The sequence below is a fragment of the Camelus bactrianus genome, chromosome 12, assembly GCF_048773025.1.
Source record: "Camelus bactrianus isolate YW-2024 breed Bactrian camel chromosome 12, ASM4877302v1, whole genome shotgun sequence".
NCBI classification, from domain to species: domain Eukaryota; kingdom Metazoa; phylum Chordata; class Mammalia; order Artiodactyla; family Camelidae; genus Camelus; species Camelus bactrianus.
The window spans coordinates 38,694,969-38,717,634 of NC_133550.1; the positions used below are offsets into that span (position 1 = coordinate 38,694,969).

General features: G+C 40.7%; 1 protein-coding gene across 1 annotated transcript in view; it reads left to right on the forward strand.

Moving 5' to 3' along the window:
- Positions 1–3,775: 3,775 nt before the first annotated feature.
- The window catches only part of CCDC38 (coiled-coil domain containing 38), a 36,278-nt gene continuing 17,387 nt past the window's right edge, over positions 3,776–22,666 (forward strand). The window contains exons 1-6 of the mRNA XM_074374478.1: positions 3,776–3,793; positions 5,268–5,430; positions 9,719–9,783; positions 11,990–12,153; positions 12,277–12,357; positions 18,065–18,251. Of these exons, the coding sequence (XP_074230579.1) occupies positions 3,776–3,793; positions 5,268–5,430; positions 9,719–9,783; positions 11,990–12,153; positions 12,277–12,357; positions 18,065–18,251 (678 nt within the window). The remainder of the gene's footprint in view (positions 3,794–5,267; positions 5,431–9,718; positions 9,784–11,989; positions 12,154–12,276; positions 12,358–18,064; positions 18,252–22,666) is intronic.

Here is a 22,666-nt window from a genome sequence, read left to right on the forward strand (position 1 = left end):
AATTGAGGCACTTGCCTAGGGTGCAAAATTTAAGGGGGGAGGCAAAAACTCAGCAATCAAAATAAGCAACATTTTAATTCACTATTTTAAAAAATTTAAATGGATGCCAAAAAATCCATGATGAACAAAATATCAAAATTTTAATTAAAGACAAGATCTGTGGGCTGGGACAAGGGGGCGGCAAGTGAGGCACAGACTCAGGGTCATACAAGTACAGAGGCAGATCCTGTCTGTGTTTAAATCTTTGATATTTTGTTCATCATGGATTTTTTTCCTGTATTAATTTTGATTTTTTAAAAATTGCATTAACATGTTATTTACTTTAATAATTGAGTTTTGGGGGGCACTTCCTTAAATTTTGCAGGAAAAGTGAGTGCCTCCTTCACCTAACCCTAATCCCAAACCTGATAAAAGTGAAAGCAGAGATTGCTCCAAACCAGAGATACCCACTAGTGATGTTTGGTGAACAAATTTTCAAACACTTCTCCAATTTTGTGTGTGTGTTTATTCATACTCTTCCTACTCTTTCGAAATATTTTGTTTTTTCACTTATATTGTGGACAGAGGTAAATGGTGACCACAGCAGCATTTTAAGGGCCCCAGGACAGTCCATTTTATAAGTACACATAGTTATTTAATCAACTCCCTATTTATGAACATATCAACAAACATTATTGTACGTTCCTTTTTGCCCATTTATCCAATTATTTCCTTGGGACAACTTCCTAGACGTGGAATTGTTGGGTAAAAGAGTTTGTGTGTGCACTGCTTTTAAAAGCAATAAAGCTGATTTGGGAGTCATCAGCAGCTGAATTTAGCAGCTTTATGTACTGTTTGCAGATTTTTTTTAAAAATGTATTTCTTTTTCTTTGGACAGGGCCAGGAGACAAAATGACATCCCATTTTTTGCCAATATCACTGACTTCTGGAGGTAAAGAAGAAACCAATTGATGAGTGCTTGCTTTGTGACTCGTACAGTGGGTTGGGCAGCAGAAAAGGGAGAACGCGGCACATGAGATTAGACTTGGTCTCTGTATGTAAAGATTTGCAGATACTAATATATATAAAATTGATAAACAAGTTTATACTGTATAGCACAGGGAACTATATTCAACATTTTGTAGTAATTTATGGTGAAAAAGAATGTGAAAACGAATATATGTATGCTCCTATATAACTGAAGTATTGTGCTGCAAACCAGAAATTGACACAACATTGTAAACTGACTATACTTCAATTAAAAACAGGAAAAAAAAATTAGGAAGGTAAATAAATATAAAGGAGAGGAAATTAAATCTCTTCAGTCAAAAAAACAAAAAACAAAAAACAAAAAACACCATAGCTGCTAATAAACAGTCTTGTATACATCTCCTGGTACATTCAAGAGAGCTTCTCTTACATATACGTGTACCTAGGAATCAAATCGCTGAATCTTATGCTACGTGGATATTCAATTGTAGATGATAATATCAAAATGTTTTCCAAGATTGTTGGGCCCAATCACAGCAAACTGTCAGAGATTTAGTGGAATCCTATCCTTCCCAAACACTTGGTATTATCAGACTTTTAAATGTCTTGCCAATCAAATGGGTGAAACTGGGATATCATTCTGGTCTTTATTTGCATTTCCGTGATAACCAATGAAGTTGAACAGTTCTACATATGTTTACTGGCCACATGTGTTTCCTCTGCAAAATAGCTGTTTAATTCTTTTTTCTGCTTTTCTACTGGGTTGCTAGTGCTTTTCTTACTATTCGTACTTCGGTAAATTTGGTAGATCTCAATACTGTCAGTTATGCATTGTGCAAATACCTTCTCCTAGCTTTATTTTTTCCCTTTGTTTATGGTGTCTTTTTATGAACAAAGTCCTTAACATTATCAAATATATCCAACTTTTCTTCTATAGTTAATACTTTTTGTGTTGTTTAAGAAATCCTCCCCTATCCCAAGACCTTAACAATATTAACTTGTATGTTCTACTATTAGTTTTAAAGATTTATTTTTGATAGCTTTGTCCTTATTCAACTGTAGTTAATTTTTGTATGTGATGGGAGATGAAAATCCAATTTCATCTTTTTTCTATAAGAGTAATTTTTTTCAGCTCCTCCATTGACAGCCTCTCATTTCCCCATGTGTGAATATGTTTCTGAGATTTCCATTCTATTCCGTTAATAAATCTGTCTTTCTACATTTATTACTATAGTTTCATAATGAATTTTGATGTATAGCAGGGCAATATCTCCCTCCCTGCTTTTCTTCTTTAGCAGGGTTTGACCATTCTTATCTCTTTATTCTTCTTGTAAATTTTAAGATTTACTTATCAAGTTCTATTTAAAAAAAACAAACAAACCTGGTGAGCAATCTATCTGCATTACTATGAATCCATTCAGCAATTGTGAAAAATTATGAAATCATGTCTTTCTCTCCCTGAAAGTGACTTACCTCTCCATTTATTTAGGTCTTCTTTAATATTTCTTAATATTATTTTATGCAGTTTGTTGATTCAATTCTGTAACCTTTTAGTGCCTCGTATTTGTCAGCCTATGTAGTGAGGGTTCAGAGATGAATATATTTATATGATGGAAACATTAAAAGTCATGCTTTTGAAAAAGATATCTAATATGGGTAAATATTCCAATTCAGTAGGAATTTAAACTCTGGCATTCAAGATGTTAAGCCATATGGGATGGGAAGAAGTCTAATTTTGTAGGGTTTTCCTTGAAAGAAAAGGTTAGTTGGGAAAGAGGGTCCAGCCCACCAATGACTCGCCCTCTGGAAGACATCACTGTCCGCATCTGGGATGTCTGGAGATCAGCTCTGGCCTGGGAGTGGTGGTACAGGGTGCAGGTCAACAGACTCTGGCAATGCCACTCAGCCCCAGGTCCCTTTGGATCCTTGACTTCTGGTGGCCCCTCCTGAGCCCAGCATGTTGCCTATGCATTTCCACAATCCTGCTGTTTTGAAGCCCAGCTGCCTGGACCCACTCTCAGCTGTCTCTGCTCATGTATTACAAGGCCTAAAATTTCATGTGCTGCCTTGACATCTGCTCAGAGGGCTCCAAAGGCCTAACTGGAAGTCCTCCTGCTCTTGCCAGATATAACCACTATCAAGTGGGAAGGTCCCCCCAACCCAGCCAGTTCCCCCATCAAATCGGCTGGACCAGCTACACTGCTCTTCAACCTAATGGGTTTCACTTCCCTGCCAGCTGGTGAAATTACTCCTACAAGTCAATCACATGCTCCTGTAGGAAACAGAGGGCACCCCACCCTCTTGTTACTACAAAGCTTGCCTTCCACAACCCTGTTCTGGCTCACTCTGCACCCAAGTGCACATGTGATGTGGCCCTGTGCAGCCCGAGGCATCCTCCTACCCCGGGCTGTGAGTATAAATGACTAATAAACTGCTGTCAGTCTCATCTGTCCCATGTTGGATGTCGTGTGTTCAGCCATCTCGTACTGTTTCAGGCACTGGATCCTTTCTTTACCTGTGGGAAACAGGGGAGCTGTGGCTCCTGTCCCCAAGATCTAGGTCCTATATTCCCACTTTGCTGGGGAGGTGAGGATGCCTGCAGCCTCCTCCTCAGAGACCCACAAGTCCCATCTACTTTCCCCCGGGTTGCTGAGAGCCTTGCTGTTCTGGACAACAGGTCAGATGACAGAAGTTTTCCTTTATCTATTTTTTTTTTTTAACAGAGAAAGCAAAAGATGAGTCAGTCAAACAGGACAGGCCATATAAGATTTTTTTCAAAGATCTCTTTCTTTTCAAAGAAAATGAAATGGCAGCAAAGAAAAAGGTAAGTTTAGATTAAAATCTAAACCCCAATTAATGTTAGAACCAAACCTCTTATCTATCATTTTTTATGAACTTTGCTGGGTTGAGACACAGAGTTGGAGTGGGGGGAGAGGGTATAGCTCAGTGGCAGAGCACACGCTTAGCATGCACGAGGTCCTGGGTTCAATCCCCAGTACCTCCATTAAAAAAATAAATAAATAAACCTAATTACCCTTCCCTTCGAAAAGATCGCATGGAGTCAGATGTCAGAGTGTGTGCCGCCCACTATGCTGGGAGATGGTGTAAACACTCGAGATAGGAGAGCATCCAGCCTGTGGTAGGGACCTCACCGCCTATTGGGGGAAGACAGATACCCCACTACAATCCGGTAGAACAAATACGATAAACCCTTGCTTCCTCAGTTCTAACACTCACATTCCTCACATTTTCACATTTCTGAAATTGGGATTCAGTTACACAGAATGGGACGTCATACAGCACTGGCAGTGCATAAAATAATAGTGTATCTTGTAATAAATGGCATCTCAGAGTCGATGAAATACAAAGGAATACAAAGGACATGCAGAGAAAGAGGCGCTCATATTTGTTGGTGGCCGTGATGCGGAGGGTGTGTGGGTGTGTGGGTGTGTGTGTGCGCGCGTGCAGAGACTTTACTGAGGAGATAACAGGAGCTGAACTGTTAAGAGTAAGTCAAACTTTGTCAGGCAGATACAGATAAGAGAATGTATATATGTGTACTGGGGAGGAAGATGGAATAAAAATAGAGGAGGAAGTGATGTTTTAGAATTATCTGGTATGAAGTTAAATCAGGGATGTAGCCAACTCTCCAGCTATGCCTTGCAGTTAATTCACTGCTTATATGATCAGATCTCACATTACATGGTTCAGATTTCATGAGGTTTGCTTTCCTTATTCCTAGAAGTAAGGGCTGATTATAGGACATTTCAAAAATTCTAATTAGAATGAGGAAAATATCTAGAAATGCTTAATAACTGATTCAGCTGTGAGGTGATGGTTTTTTGCCGGGGTTCAATAGATTGAAAGTATCCAAAATTAAATTGAGAAAAGACAAGAAACGGGAAGCTTGTTTTTTTTTTTTTTTACATCTACTGAGGAGGTCAAGTTTTCAATTCCAGAGAACCAGTCCTTTCAAATCAGTGGAATCTCTTAAGTTACCTAAATTTTGAGCAAGACAGTGAAAATAAAGACAAAACTACATTTTCCAGTCTCCTGTTTATGATGTGCCCATGTTTAGTCAAGGGCAAATGTTTTTCTATTTGTGCTCAGCCTCATACGAAAAGGAACTGAAAACTAAGCACAATCCTTTTAGACATGAGGACTTGAAGATGCTTGTTCGATGAATTAGTCATGAGGAAAGGGCTTGTTGCAAACGATACTTTTATACACGATCACTCTTTAAAGACAACATGATTTTGGTCCATTAGAAAGTCTTTTTAACTTTTTCACTTGGGCAGGAAAAATTTATGAACCGCAGCATGAAAGTCTACCAAAAGTCTACTTTTTCATCCCGAATGAAGAGCCGTTCACACCTGGGCCAAATAGCAACCTACACAGACACAGCTGGTTCCTCAATTGACAAATTTGGGCTAGATCCCACTCTTATTCTCAGGTTAGACGGTAAGTCTAAACTACTGTTTGTGCAAGAATACTGTTTTCAATAATTGCTCTTAAGGTCAGGATTGAGGGGTATTTTGGAGGAGGAAAACAAAGTATGCTGTCCTATAATATGGGGGTCTTTGTAAATGGAGGTTGAGAGTTGGGAGAGAATCTACTTTAAATAAGAAAACATACTTTTTCCAAGAAACAGACTGTTAATTCATTTTCATGGTTCTACAGAAGAAAGTCACTGCCAAAATGATACAGTTATTAGAGGTACTAGCTCTGGCCATTAACACTAAATTCTAGATGTAGAAATATAGAAACTTTAGTCTAAAGAGGAGCCTTGATGGTCCAGGCCATAGAACTCACATATCCAGAATCAGGAAACTCACAGAAGTAAACAAGTTTGCCTGTTGTTGAAAAAAACATAACCTGTTTCAATGACCTCTGAAGGCAACCTGTTAAAATACGACAAGATATTCGTTCTTGCTCTATGAAAGAAGACAATCTGGTCATCAAAATGTCATCGGCGTTTCCTACTTATCAGATCAAGAAGTGCCTATAAAGAGACTGACATCAGTTTGAAGCTAACAAGGTTAAAGTGATTAAGGCTAGGATGATGGAGTCATAAAATCTTCCCCTAAATGTGTCTTGTCCAAATTTTTAAACTGAAAATTAAAAGGAAGGAAGGAAGGATGAACACACACTGAGGGCACAGGATTTGCTGTGGTAACTTAAACAAAAAAAAAACTTCTCTGTCTCCAAAAGTCCATATACTTCCCCAAATTGTGAAGAAAAAAAAAAAAAAAAAAAAAAAACTTTGGAGAGTAAGAAAGCCACTTAGGAAAGACTTTGAATTCAGTGATTAAGGAGGAAGAGGGAAGCCACATTAACATATTTAGAAGATCCCGGAGGTGCATATTCTGCACTGTAATTGTATGAAAAAGAGGCAAATGCTGGGCAACTCAGTGATCTCAGTGACTGGAGCACTGCTCTAGCATCAGCCTCAGGTTTCATAGTTCACATTGTTGAATGGTGAATCCTAAGTCATCAAGAGCATTTGAAATTACACGTGATGTGTTTTAGAAAGAGTTCTATCCAAAGTTGCTAACTTCAAAACTCCGTGCCACTCTAACAGTTCTGAGATGACTAGGAAGCATGGCTTTTCAGATGACCCCATTCAACACCACTGCTGGTTCAAGGAGGGGTTCCTGGTCTCTTAAGAATAAATGACACGTACGCCGATTATTTTTTAATAAAACTAGCGGGGGGAGGAAAGAGTATATGACATATGTTAGACTCTTAAAAAGGAAACAGTAAAATTGTTAGGTATTATCCAAGGCCATTTGAGGCCACGGAAGTCAGGCTGTAGTTTCTGCTGATTACGCAGATAAGCAATTTGGACGTTTTCATTTTAAAGAAAGAAGTCCCCCCTCAGACTTTGTTTCCAATCAAGAGTTGACTTGAGTGAAATTCTCATCCCCCAACCTCACATTTCCTGCCTGAATTCTGATTGAAGACAAGCCCACATGATAGTAAAATGAGCAAACGATCCCTACTTTGGGAGCCTAGGTTATTTTATTTGTGTGTGCAGCAGTGGCAGTCTGCTAGATTGCCAGCAAAGAGATCACACTGATAACTGGCGTGGACACGTCAGTTAGGCCACATGATAGAAGTGCTGTTTCCACCTCCACGCAGCCAGCAGCCTGACTGTGGTTTTGCAAAACCACTGGATAGGTTTTCTCTATAGATTCAGATCCATCCCTCAGACTGGTCTTCACTTCCCTGGAGTGATGAGGTGCTTTCGTGTCGAGGAGCACCGGTGCTTTGGGGAGAGCTTTAATATACATGGTCCCTTGGTCAAAAGAGCTGCCTGACAGAACAGACAAAATGCGAAACCCAGTCTATTTCGAGTCGAAGAATAAAATGGCATCAACTCAGCCAGACAGACCGTGTTTAAGCAGCCTGAAATGGTGAGTATGGTGATAATATTTAGTAAATTGACAGTATAGGATTTTTTTGGATATTGAAACTTATTTCAATTTTTCTGACCCATCATAAGTGATCAAATGAAAGCTGCAGTAAACATGTCCATTCTTTTTTCTATAAAAAATATTTAAGTAAATTGAACCTGAACCTAATCAGGTAAATATGGGAGATTGAGGATTGTGTTAAATAACACTATGAGGATGCAATCTGCAAAATCTATTATGTGGAAAATTCTACAGGGAAATTGCCCTGGTTTCTTAAATGAATACATGGCAATGAAAAAAAAAAAAGGTAGTGGGGGGGGTGGTAGAAGGGGAGACGGCTGTTACAGATAAAACACAGACTTTAGGAGTCATACAAAACAAACTGATCTTTGTTTAGATTTTAATTTTTTTTAATTCTAAAAAGTTATTTGTGAGACAACTGGGGAAATTTGAACCAAGACTTGGTATAAGATGATACTATGGAAGTGATCATTTTGTTTCAGATGCTAGTGGCATATGGCTATCTTTTAACTTTTTAGATCTGATAGAGTTACACACTAAAGTATTTATGGGTAAAATGATAACAATGGCTTGGATTTGCTTAAAAATATCCCAGTGATGGGAAAAATGAGGGATGGCAAAAGAGGACACAAGATTGGTAAAATGTGCTAATATTAAAGTAGGTGATAGGTTCATGGGGGCTCATTCTATGACTACTTTTATGAATATTGATTTCTACAACAAAAAAAATTTAAGTAGTAAAAAGAAAACTACGTGCTATCCAATTTCATGTATGTTATTTAATGCTCAACAAAATGCTGTTAGATGTTTTGCCTCCTCTCTTCCTCTGATGAAAATGGCTCAGTGAGGATGAGTCACATTCAACCACTAAGGTCACTAAGTGGATAAAGAATTCAAACCAATGCCCGTCTGACTCCAAAGCTTGTTGCCTGTCACCCACCATCACAGACTATTTACTAAGGATTACAATAATCATGGTGGCTATTACTATTGACTTGGAAAGCAAGCTGATTACTCATTCCAGTTGTATTTTTCAAATAACAGCAGCTAACAATCATTAAGAAATTACCATGCATTTTATAACATGTTTCTTCATTTCCTTCTCGTACCACCACCCACCACAAGGTGAAGAGAAATAGTCACGCTCCACTTCAACTAATTCATGTGGTGGTAATAAACCACGCCTCGCTTTCAGTGGCTGACAACAGGTTTATTTCTCTTTCGCTTTTGAATCTGGTGCTTTTCACTGAGTCCTGCACTGAAGGATGCAGGAATTATGGCAGAGGGAGAAAGAGACAGTTGGTGGTGGTTCTTGAAACTTCTGCTTGGAAGCAACGCAGGTTCCTTCCATGCCAAGCCGAGGAGCTTGACCAAGTCAATGGTCAAGCCTGATATCAATGGGGGTGAGAGAGAGAAGCTTCTTACAGAGAAAGCATAAAATATTTGGGAACAGTGATATAATCTACCGCAACCACTATCCTCATTTTACAGACAAGGCGTGGAGTAGGTAAGGAATTTATTCACATTCCCACAGTGAGAAAGAGGTAGAGGCAGAACACAACCCCAAGGAGACTGTGGTTCTTCTGAGCACAGCACAGCCTCACTGGTTATTTGGGAAATACTATTTTATTTCTACTTCTGTTTACATTGTTATTAAGAGATTTTTTTTTTCTACACCACAATCTGTTGGTTTTTCAGGAAGTGAACCTTATGTATTGAAATATAGCCTATGTATAACTTCCAGAACGAAAAAAAGCTTGAAAGGAAACTTGGTCTTTTCTATGGCCAGATGGCAATGCTAGCTGTCTTCTTCTCCTTTCCTGCCAGACATTTGGTTTGTGAGCCCCAAATACTCTTTGCCTTAGGACTTCAGTTTTCTGTCTAGATCGACAAAAACGTTAGATTTAAAATAATTCACTCTTACTTAGCACAGGCTTAGGGGTCATATGCCCCTTCTGCCACTTGTTAGCTGTGTGATCTTGGACAAGAATCTTGACATCTCTGAGCTGCAGGACCTTACATTCAGGATATGGATAGTAATAAAAACCTTCCCGGGGCTATTAATAGGATTAAATTATGTATTTAAAGTGTCTAATGAAATTTCTGGAGTAAGATGGACATAAAATAAATGGCTGTAAATATTATTAAAGTAACTTTTGAGTGGCTAGGGAAAAAAAGTTACCTGAAGGTATGGTATTTTTTAAAGTCAGATACATACTGTATGCATTAATTTAATGACATAGCTTTTATTTTATACAATATCTCTAAGGGAGAATGAACTAAACCTAAGTCTGTTCTAATTTTCTTTAAAGGTGCAGATACAAAAAGGACTGTCCATGAATTTATTAATGACCAGAGAGACAGGTTTATGCTTGAGGTAGTTAAAATAATTTTTCTCCCTTTAAGCCGAGTAGAAGACTTCTTGCATAGTGCTGCCAAATTTTCACTGGACATTTTATTTTTCTGTTACATGTCCCAGATCCATCGTCCCTCCTGCCCTAAAGATCTATCCTCTTCTAAGCCCACTTCAGTTGGGTTTGTCCTCATCATTCCACCAACTCTACGTCTATTGCCAAATTCAAATGGTCAAGCAGCAGTTGGCCCATGTGATCACCCTCCCTTTCTTGAAACACTTTCTTCAGCTGGTTTCCAGGACCCACTATGTCTTGGTTCTTCCACAGCACTGGCAGCTCACTCCCTCACAGTTTTCTTGCTCCTCTTCGCCCTGATCTCCAAATGTTGGAAGGCCCCAGGGCTCACACTTCACCCTGAGCTCTATCTACCCTCCTCCAGGCCTCAGGCTTTAAATTCCACTTCTGAATTAACAACTTCCAAGTTGATCTTCTTTCCTGAACTCCAGACTCAACAAATGGAAGTGTAGTTATTAACATTTCTACTTAGATACTCTGGAGGCCTCAGACGTCGCATTTCCAAACTGCCCCGGCTACACCCTTCCTTGCCCCTACAAGTCTGAATCTCAGGCATTGCTCCCTGTCTCCATAAATAGCCATTCCATTTATTCCAGTTGCTTAGGCTAAAAATATTGACGTTATCCTCAACTCCTCCTTACCCACCACATCCAAGTATCCTTCGTGAATATATATTTTTCCAAATACACCTGTCATCTCATTACTTTTCATAACCTCCACTGTCGCCACTATAGTCCATGTTACCAATCACTCTTGCATGAATTATTGTTATAGTTTCTGAACACTGGTCTCCTGCTTCCACTTTTTTTTTTTTTTGGAAAAATTTTTTTTTCTTTTTAAAATAGAGGTAATGTGGATTGAACCCAGCACCTTGAGCATGCTAAGCATTTACTCTACCACTGAGCTATACACACTTCCTTACTGCTTCCACTTTTGCTTCTCTGTAGTCTGTTCCACACCTGCCCATCCTCTGCTGAAGACCCTTGGTGACTTTTCCGGTCCATGGCTTGTGCTCTCTCTGACCTCCTTCCTAACCACTCTCCACCTTGCTCACTCTGCTCCAGCCACGCTGGCCTCCTTGCTGTTTCTGGGACACACCAATCAAGCTTCTATCTCCTTTGTACAGGAGGTTTTCCCTTCCAGGAAGGACATTCCTCCCTCAGATCTCTGCATGCTTTGCTCCCTACTTCCTTCCATTCTGTTTATTTTTCATCATATCAGGGAAGCTTTCCTGGGCTGTACATAGTGACAACCCCCTGCCTACTGGACCACTTACTCCCCTTTAATTGACTCCATCCTCTACTAGAATGTATACCTCACAAAAGCAATTTTATTTTGTTCACTGCTCTATGAGCACCACTTAGACCAGGCACACAGTAGGCCCTCAGTAACTATTTGGCAATAAAGTGATGGATGAAATATTTTTGGCTATAAACTTGGAGTATCTAATCATTGATTGTTGTTTATCTAAAGTTATCTCATTTACATTATTTTAATTCATTTATATTAGAATGTATGTGCCTTTGTTTATAATTTTTTTTCATGCATGGCATTAAAAACCCAAGTGGATCCTTACATTATGTACTAAAAAATTAGAAGCTAGATGTCAAAGTTGTATTGGAGGTTCTAAAAAACAGGGCTCTTTGAGGCTGGTTGAACACCCCAACCCTTGGGCTGGCTTGGAGGATTGCATCACTGGAACCCTATTATCCCACAGCTCTTCCTGCTCGTGGACCTCTGTGGCTGCAGATGGCCCAATTTCCCAAAGCCCAGAAAGTACTAGAGGGGCACTGTGGATAATACTACTAAGTGGACCTGCTCTTTGGAGAGACATGAAACCTTTTTTTCCTTTTTCTTTTTAGGATAGAGCCTGAGGGGACACATAGCTATTTTTTATTTTGGGGCCCATTCTGCAACAATATTGAGCCTCTTCATAAAAATGAAATACAGGCATTCCTCTCCCTTCCATCCCCCAAATAAAATGCCTTCATGAAATAAAGGCCATAGCCCTAAGATTTGGCATACTATCATTTCTAATACAAATGATCACATGCTATGCAAGTTTTTTTTTTCTCTTTGTTCTGAGACTGTTGAAATGTGCTCGAAATGTTGAATAATGTTCTTGACACACTTCTGTTTATTCAATATTCCTAGTTTGCTCTGTCAACCAAAAGAAATACTATTAAAAAGTACGAAAAACACACAACAATGAAGGAAAGGCAATTCATGAAAGCAGAAAAAAAGCTCCAAGAAGATGCAATGGCCTTTGAAGAGTTCCTTCGAGAAAATGACCAGAGATCTGCAGACGCTCTTAAAATGTCCGTTTTGTTTTTTTTTTTTCACTCTGGCCAGATGGCTTTTTCCTTCCCTCTTTCTTCTTTTTAGTTTCTCAGAACACAACACACCGCAAAACAAACTAACAGCTCTCTGCTACTTTTCAGTGCAGCGCAAGAAACGATAAACAAACTTCAAATGACAGCAGAGCTCAAGAAAGCGAGTATGGAAATACAGTTGGTGAAAAGGTGAGACTAGGAGCCATCTTTTCCTTTATCAAGTGTCCCTGCCTCACTGGAACCTGTTTGTGCCTGGCAAGACCCAAGTGGGAATGATCCTGATCAATTAATGACTTCATAAGTCTGAACACATTTTAAAAATAAGTAACCTGTCAATCAAGGATCGTCTCCACCTGGGTACCAGGACCCAGTGACCTCTGGCGGAAAACTTTCTCTAACTTGTCGATATAGAAGCTAAGAAATTAGTTGCAAAGAAGGAAACCAGTGTTAGGGGTAAACAAATTATTTTCTAAGTGTCTTTTTTTTCCTTCATTCTAAGGCACTTTACCTCCCCCATTTTAACATCTCTGCAATAGGGATTTTTTTTTTACATTTTTACAGTCATCTTACAATTATAATTGGCAGTATTTGTTATATTTATACTTCCACTTGGTTGAAACTGACATTGATATTAAAAACTGGGATTTATAATGACAAACATTACAGGAGCAGTAGTTGAGATAAAATTATTGTAACTTGCTACTCTCTTTTTCAAATCTGTATATTTTCTTCTGTGGAGAAGTGAATGTCACGTGATCTGCTTTTAACTATCTCAAGAAGCTTCCTAACGTCAACATCCTTAGACAGTAATTTCACAATTCAGGAGACACTTAGTCTTGGTAGCAAGTCATGCTGAAACTTGTTTTTTCTTTTTGAGGACTTGATGTTTCTCTTTTCTAAAGCCAAGTCCTAGACTTACATCCTACACATTTTGAGAAGGAAGATAATAATTTGTCTAAAATGAGGCAAATGACCTGGATGGTGTTTCACTTTGAAACCAATTGCTACTAACAACATGTGTGTCTCACATTCCAGCTACAGCAGCCTTTGCTATGTCAGGAGCCTAACGCTGAAGGTGCTCCAAGAGGCGTTCCCCTTCCCTTCTTCCCTCCTTCCCTCTGAGATGTAATTAGAAGATTCTGCTCTATTTATAGAACCAGAGTAGCAGCCTCTGTGTTTGCATAAAGTACTGTAATTAAGCACAGTGGCCACTCAGTTAACCCCTCCAAATAGCCTTGTGGTAGAGAACTTGCTTGTTGTCACCCCAGAAAGGTGCAAAAGGTCATTCAAAACAGGCTGTTAACAGAGCAAAGAATGCAAGCGCCTGCTATGTATTTTTCCTTCTCTCTCTTTATGGGCTTGGAATGACCTACAGAGGTCCTCTGCTACCGGCAGGGCTGGAAATCTGTTTACAGAGAGAAAGGGAACTGGTTCTGAAGCTTTTGGTTGGAAACTGCAATTCTAGTCATTTTAACCCTGTTCTTTGTAGCACATCTGAGAGGCTTTCAATCTAAAAATACAGTGGTTGTAGAACGTGGCTTTTAGTATTGCTTCTGGTACAGATCCCGCAATTTTGTATTACCTTTTAGATGGTCTTTTCATTTGTAGACCGACAATAAACGTTTGTATGCATCCCTCCCATAATGGATTCCTTGATGTAGACAAGTATTAATTCTTTCCATTAAATGCTCAGGTAGAAGCCCCAGTCCCTGTTCATTATACATTCAGCCTTGTTTGGTTGTTTGATAATGATCACCATCTAAGTGTCCAGCGTCAACATGAAATCCCCATTCCTCTCCTCTCTCTAGATTCATTGCCAAATTCTGAGGCTTAAACAGGGATAGGTTCACACTTAGAATGAATGCTAGGGCTGTAGGATTAGGGTTTTTGGTTCTGGACACCCATTTTGTGGCCTGATCAGCCAAATTATTTCCTTATCTATAGAACTATCAGTCCTCTGGTGGCTCGGGCAATGTACTATGGCTACTTCTTCTGACATAATAGCAGAGTCTAATAAGGCCAGTATCTCCTTTGCGTGTTTAATATTTTTCTTTCCTAATGTTACTAGACTTCTCTTTCATCTGGCCCCATGTGCACGTACAACAGAGAAGGCATACCTGGAATCAGTATAGGTGGTTACCTTTTTCTTAGCTCCTAGGTATAGGGCTCTAATGAGGACAGTGAGCTTTGCCTTCTGGGCAGAGGTACCTGGAGGGAGGATTTCTGCTTCTAAGACTTCCTGATGAGAGTTACCACTGTATTTATGGCCTTCGAGAATCCCCGTCCCTGAAGCTGCTCTCATTCGTAAACACTTCCATACCTAGATTTTCTGAAGGCTCATCAGTCAGGTCAGGTCTGCTAGCATAGATTTCATCAATCGTTTGTATGGTATGGGATGCCAATGGCATTCCACGGTATAGCTTAAAGGCTCATTGTTGTTTCCTTTAAAAGCTTCAGAGAGGGGTTTGGCCATGAGTCCAAAGTTAAGAATCCAAATACAACAAAACGCAGCCATTCCTAAGAACCCTCCCAACTGCCTTTTGGCAGTGGGTACAGCTATCCGAGCAAATGTTTCCCTTCCATCTAGCAGTAAGTTTCTTTGTCCTTTAGATAACTCAAATCCTAGATATTTCACAGTTGGTTGAGAAATTTGTACTTTTCCCTTGGAGATTTTATATCCCCAGTCTGCTAGAAAGTTTAAGTGAGGGTTGTATTTGGGTCTGAAGCTTCCTTAGTTTTATTAGAAGCAAAAGTATAAGGATTTGGCACCACCAAATGTATATCCTCAACATCTGCTCTTACCTTTTGTAGAATTTCCTCAGGGACTTGTCTCCCAGTTGTTAACAGTGCAGCTTGGAGGGCGCAGGCCTGATCTGAGAGTACTTTAATGTCTGGTGAGAAAGTTAATTTTGTTAGTAGATCTTGCCCCAACAAGGCAAGAGGGCAGTCAGGCCTATACAGAAAGTTGGGCTTTAAAGATCTATTTTTCCAATTATATAGATCACAGGTAGAAAAGGAGAGGTGCACATATGCAAATCCCTTGGGCTAACCCTGGTCATGTAGACATGCAGGAACTATCTTAAGGGATCTTGCCCGGCCTGAGGCAGAGGGCTCCTCAGACTGTACTGAATGCCCTGGCATGTTCTGGGAGGGGAGAGCGATCCCTTTTGACTCTCTGGTAAGGAGGGCATGAGGCTAGGGCTGGCTGCAGCTCTAGGAGGGCTGGTGGTGGGAGCCTCAGCCCTACATACAGGAATACCCCCTTCACATCTGGGGGAACTGCAGGAGGCGCCCAGGGAGCCAGATGTATTAAGTCCAGCTCATCATTAGGCTCTGACTCAGGCAAGACAGGCTTTTCCTGAGGGTCTTCCCTCTAAACCATAATTTTATATCTCTTCTGCAAGTTCTTATGCTGATACAAAGACCTGGTGTGATCTCACTGCTAAAAAAAAAAAAGTACAAAATAACTTAGAAAAACCAGTCAAGGTTAAATGCTGCAATCCCACACCTTGTACCTGCCTTCTCTCATCCTGAGGAAAGTTGAGAAGCACAGGGCAAGGCAGAGCTGATGGTAGGACAGCCGAGAGTTCTCCCCGCAGGAGTCCATCCTCTGAAGAAAAACAAGCCATCAGTGAAGTCGAAGCTCTGCTGTTGGCTGACTGGCTTTCCTCCGTTGTAGTGCTCAGAGCAGTCTACTTCCTGGCTGGCAGAAATACAGGAGGCCCTGGAACAACTGCCTTTAGGAAATGTCTGCCGCCTCTTCCCAGCCTCCGTGGGTTGGGCCCCACATTGGCCTAATCAGAAACTCGAGGAATGCGGGATGCTGCAATGTTGGCTGCACCTGAAAAACCTTGTGTTCATGGGAGACGAAGGGAAGCACAAGGGGTTGCCAATCTGGGGCTCAGAGAGCACTTTGTTCCTTCATAGGAAGCACCTGGGTGCACTAGAGTCTTGCCCTCAACCACTCTTCACCTTAGTGCTAGTCCTGAGGGGTGAGCCTGCCCCTCTGAGCATGGACGTTCGGAGAGGGAGAGGGAGAGCATGCATGTGCAAGCAACTCCTGAGTCAAAGGCTTAGTCAGTACCCCTGGTTTCAAACCCAAGAGCCAAAAACAGTTTACGGATTGCAAACCTCTAGAAAGTGGCCCTCCCTCACTCCCCCAAAACAGCAGGGGGAAATCAAACAGACTCAGGAGGTATGAGAGAGAAAGCAAGAACCTTAGAATTTAGGAACCAATTCCATCTCCTAGTTTGGTTTCTCAAAAGAAGTCAGCAGTAGTGCCTATTCACAACTTGGCTGTAAGAATTCCCTGGAGAAGCCACCAAGGAGTCAAAGATGCCCAGCTTGGATGTGAGAGTTCACTTAGGGAACACTGAAAAGCTTTCTAGTAGAAGTGATTGCCAAGAACCATGGTCTAAAAGTCATGGGTGCTGCCAAGGAGTCCATCCCCACAGTTCCAAGACTAGCCAATTTGGTCAGACGCTCCTAATAGCTTCCCCCATGTGTGTTAAAAAGGAAAGCTTGCTGGGGCCTGGGGGTACAAACATTGGTGGTGATGCTAAAGACAGGGCTGTATGGAGGCCTTAGGCTGAATGTATTCTACCTGGAAATTGCCCAGGCTTCTAGGTTAACTTGTCAGCACATGGGGGAAAGCAGTTCAATGCTAACTCCCTGCTAGTTTGGCTCATACAAGAGGGGGTTAAAATTCTCAGTGGGGAAAACAAAAATGTGTCTAATTGTATAGAATTCCTTTAATCCAAGCACAGGGTGTGTTCTCCTGGTAGGGGGAAGGATTTTTCTGCTTTCCACTCCGTCATTCCACTCCAACCAGGTAGTCAGGCCTGATGACATTAAGGATACACACCTGTATCAATACCGTCAGTCAATCACCTTAGGCACAGGTGAGAAAAAAATACCCACACCTCTGTAAGGTGAGGTTTCTAGTCAGGGAGTGATAGCGATGTCTTTTCTCTCCTGAGTCAGAGGACCCTCATTAATGTCTGGTTTAATAAAGTTTTGCTATAGTCATCCGTCAATCCTAACAAAACAGTCAGACAGTCAAATCCAAAGGCCTGGGACTCAAACCCAGAGTTCAGGACTCTAACCCAACAAAAAATCTCCCCAGGGTGGGCCTCTAACCTGCAATGGCGACAAGGCTATTAGACAGGCACAGGTGAGATTTAATGAGGTAACTCATCCCATAGACATCTGATCCAGGAGTGGTTCTTTTCTCAAAAGCGAAAGAAGTGCCCAGGAACCTGGAGTGCCAGGCTTGGGAAGCAGGAACCCAACAGGTGACCCCTAGATAAGTTTGGTCTATGTGGCCATTCTGGGTCTGTGGCCCATACTCCACTGGGGGCTACTGCATCTCGGGCAGGCAGTCACAAGACCTATGTCCCTTCATGGTCACCAAAATTGTTCCAGGCAAGGGCATGCTGCCTGATGCACATAGAATACAACGGCACTGGCTTTTGAGAAAAGAGCAAGCTTTATTGAGGGGCTGACGGAAAAAGAGACAAATTTGAGAGCCTTGCCTCCTGTCTCCTTGACGGTTGACCTTGCAGTAAACCTCTTTCTTTTCTCAAAAGCCAGTACTACAATATTGGCTTCTATGCTTGTTGGGCAGCGAGCCCTTGCCCAGTGACACTAACATCAGTCTATTCTCTGGGTGCATATCCTTGGGCATGTTTTATTCAAATAACATTCCTACAGGTTTCTTGCTTCTCGTCTCACAGCTTACTGAAACTCATATTTTAACGGCCATATTTATAATAATTGTTAACCAAATTATCACTCAAATACATGCTCAAGAGAATGAATTTTGTAAAACCTTTTTAAAAAATGGACATGCTTTCACACTGATATATCTAATCCTATCTTTGTTTCTTTTGAGTAGTGAAATAGCAAAAACAGAATTCCTCCTTAGAGAGTACATGAAATATGGATTTTTTCTGCTGAAACTGTCTCCAAAACAATGGCAAATACAGCAAGCACTGAAAAAGGTGTCAAAGAATAAAGAAAATGTGAATGTCAGGCTTCCAAGTATAATGACAAGTAAGTCCCATATTGTTAATTTCAATCAAGTAAATATCCCTAATTCTAAAATAGTCTGCTTAAATGTTTGTTTTTTATTAGTCAGAATTTTCATTTTAAGCAGAACCTGAACAATCCCACTATTTCACCATCTCTGATTAAAAATTAGGAATTTTATTTATTTTGGAATTATTAAATTATTTTTGGAAACTTAAGCTTATTTCAGATATAAAGCAATAAAAATACATACATGGAGAAATAGAAAATATATTATTTTTAGATAAATATAACAGCATACCTACATACCTCCCCCAATAAAAAAACCTGAAAAATGATTTGACTTATTAAAGTGTTCTGTAGAGTAAATGGACACAAAGTCAATTATACATTACTAACCTAATACATTAAGCTAAATAGACTAATTTTATTAATTATAAAATATACAAGGAAATTAAATCCAGGAAAGCAAAAACCTTAATTGTGTGACCTAGAGATATGACAAATGAGAACTATGTCATGTTTTTAGACAGGAAGACTGATTTTTGTAAAGCTGTCAATTTTTTCTGAAATTATTGTATAAGCTTTATGGAATTATAGTAAAAATGTTACCAAAATTTTGTCAGGGAGTTGGGTGTTGGGTTAGGGAGAACTTTGCACAATGATTCTAGAAGGTGCATCTAGTAAGAGAAATACTTTTGAAGTAAGAAGGTGATAGGAAGGTGTCACTTATCCTTTAAGATGTTACATAATGTATTATCACAGTCTCAGAAATTAAAACGAGGTGGGACTGGCATTTGGAAATCAGCTCAATGCACCAGAATTAGATCCTATTATATATAAGAATTTCGTAAGTGATGAAAGTAGGGTCACAAATCAAAGAAGACTTGCAGCAACATTGGGGTGACAAAGACCAGACTTGCCCTCTTGCCTGAAAAACCTGAAAAATGTATGAGGCAACAGTTTTCAGACATCAGACATCAAGGAGCAAAACAAAGTCATCCCTAAGAGAGGAGAAACAGATGGGATGAGCCCTGCGCTGACCTCCGCATACTGCCTGGGGAGCATTTCCAGGACGCAGTGTGCAGAAGGGTGCTCAATAGGCCCCGTGAATTGAAAAGACAGAGCTGGGGGTAGGGAGGTCATGGTGGCTGGAGTTCCCAGAGCAGAGCACTGGAGAGGAGAAAGCCACATGGAAAGAGGGTTCTGAAGATCTACAGAGACTTCAGCTGAGAGTGGATCCTGAGCCTCCAGGGTCAGAGCATTTACACCACTGAAATGGGCAAATTACAATTCAGGGGAAATCTTTTCCCCAGAGAGCCGGTGGTTAAGCATTTGTCAGCACATCAGGGGTGGCTGCCTTGCTCAGTTCCCTTGTGTCTCTCACTGTGCTGAGTATGATTAAACCAGACCATGTGTGTAAAGTTATCAAGCACAGTGATGACACTGGGTTAATAAACTCGATACATGATGTGTGACAAGAGAGAAAACACATGGGAAGGAAAACTGAGAAGTTTTACATTAACAGCTTCAGACTCAGCGCTCCTAGACTTGTCTTCTGACTAGGGGATATACAGAAAGCAGTGAGTCTCAGTCCAGAGGAGTGAATGGCTAACATTGGGACTTTAGAGATTATGACAGACTGATGTGGGAAGCAGAGACCTCCTCGGGCCCTACAGGTCAGTTCTCATCCCTCATGCCTGCTCCAGAGACCAGCCATGGTCATCTGCATAAATATATTTTCTGATTATGACATCCCCATCTTATATCTCTGTCCCTAGAATTTTTCACAACTCTACCTTCACCCTGAAACAAAGCCTTCATTCTCAGAAGTGTTCCCTCCCCCACTCCCAACTTCTTTATTTTCCATTCTAGACTTAAGTGCAAGGAGAAAAGAGGCCAGTATTGTGGAGTCCAGGACAACATCATTTGCAGAAAATGAAGACTCCTCGCTGGGAAGAGGTAGCCAAGGTAACACTAGAGATCTGGGACATTACTCACAAAAGTAAAGCCAAAGATGGTGCCCATCTCAAAAGTGTAGATCCAGGACCTATAAGCTAACCTGAAAAACAGAGGATAGTGTCCACATCACCTTAAATCCTGGCGAGCTAGGACTTCTATTTCTCTATCTCTTGACATTATTACAAAACTCAGAGAGGGGGTGAGTGGACAGAACAGGTAGAGAAGTTACGGGCAGAGGACTTGGCATGAGTTGTCCGGCTGACTAGGTCATTATTCAAGGTCCTTTCTGGCTGGACATCCTCATTCCTCTGGTTCATGCCTGCCTTCTGGTACTGATGGACCATTCCCAGGGCCCAGCAAACCAGGTCAATGGCAACCAGGTGACTGCCATTGGCCAGTGACTCAGGGAAGTAACTGGGGGAAACTCAGGAAGCTCTACTATGTCCATAATCAACTCCAAGAACTCCTTCAGTCTCAACCTGCCCCACCCTGTAGTCCAAGTTTGTGACCCCTGATGCAGGCTGACTTCTGGAGACTCCTTTTCTACTTTACCCTACTGTCAGCCATTGGAGGTATTTAATACTGGGGGCAAAGTTCAACAGTGCAATTTGTCTCCCCAGAAACAACCCTGGTATGAGTTTTATGCCTCGTGCACTTGGCCAGCTGATTGAGAAAGTAAATTCTTTCAGATTGGGAGGCTAATTTGGACCCAAATTATTTGACATATTACTTTGTCTGTTAGAGGATATGGAGTAGGATGTTGGGGAGGGGAGTGGAGGGAGTGGATGGTGGGGTCAATGTTTTCCTCTCTTTAAAATCTTGACTATAGAAGTCAGTCAGCTTAAATAACATCCTTTAACAAGAACTTTTAGTTAATTATGTATTCTGGTATCAACTTAGAAGCTAAGATGGTAATTTATGTCAGTGGTAGAATCCACCGGTTCTTCATCCATTTTCTTTCCTTCCTTCCCCCACTCACCATATATATATTGGAGGCATACAATGTATCAGGCACTTTTCAAGACTCTGAGTACACACAAAAATGAACAGGACATAGTTCTATACAGTACAATACAATGGGACAAGTGATAACAGCAGTGATAGTGAGGGGCCTGGGGGCAAAAGCTAAAAATGTGATCTCAGCCTGAGGCATTTAGAAGTCTTTAAGATGAGGTCACATTTGAGCTGAATTCTGAAAAAGTAGGAGCTTCCCAGGTAGAGGGTGGAGAGAGTGAGGCCTGCCATGGTTTCAAGACAACAGCAGGAAGGGTGGTTGGAAGTCACCAGAGTGCGAGCATGAGAAGGCATGGCCTTGGGGAAGCTGGGGGCCAGCAGATGCAGAGATCCTAGACCAGTTTTGCCCACTTCTCAGTTTCAGACCAGGATCAGGGCCAGATACTAGTACAGGGGAACCAGGGTATGTAGGTGTCAGGGAAACAAGTGTGTGACCGACTTGAATGTGACCATGGTAGGTTTTACCTTGATTTTTAAAAATCTATGATTAGAAATACGTATAATTAGGTAAAAACAGAACTATGGTTTATATTTCACAATTTACATCTCTGGTTTGTGAGCTTTAAGAGTTGTGCCATGTTTTTTTGACAATAGGCATGCACCACCCCCAACCCCGCCATACAGAGCCTTTGATTTTATTCTTATGCTTGGAACCAAATTTCAGTAGAATAAAAGACCTCAACTTTCTATATTATCATTCTAATAATGATTTTTTTTAAAGTAATGGGTATATCAGTGCAGAAAAATGAACATCTTATGCCAAGCAACAAGGACTCATTTCTAATTACATGTTTTTTCTTTTCACCTCCACCATCACCAATGACATGGACTTCACCTGGATATTCTGAACAGCAAAATCACTCAAGAAGACCACTCTTACCCTAGAGAATAAGAAATCATCCTTAACAATGTACAGTACATACTTGATTAACTGTCTTAGAAACTGTGAATTAATTTTTTTTAGCAGATAGCTCTTTTAGCCTATCTTTACCATACATACCACATATCCACACCCATCGTAACAGATGCTGGAGGGAGGTAGTGGTTATAGTTTCTATATGTTCCTGAGGCAACCAAGCTCTCCAGGCCTCCCTGCATTCTGTGATGGCCTGCAATTGCTATTTGCAGAAACTGCCTGACCACTGCACGTTGGCTCTTTGTCTCTCAGAAACCACTGCCATATTGTTTATAGTCTACTCTGCTGACTTGTGTGTTTGCAATTTTACCATGTCATTCAAGATTGCTGCAATAGGACTATAAATCATTTTTTGTTTCTTTGTTTCTTCCCTTACTTGATTGTTGACGCATTTATACTCATTATTTCATTAATTGGTAGTTCTCTACCTTGGCTACTCCAGGGGAGCTTTAAGAAAATAATATTCATGACCAGGACAGGTACACCGGCCTCAAAGACAGGATCTGGACCAGCACCATAGTATCCACGACAAAAGTCAATACAGACACCATGCTCTGAATTCCAAGGGCCCTCGGA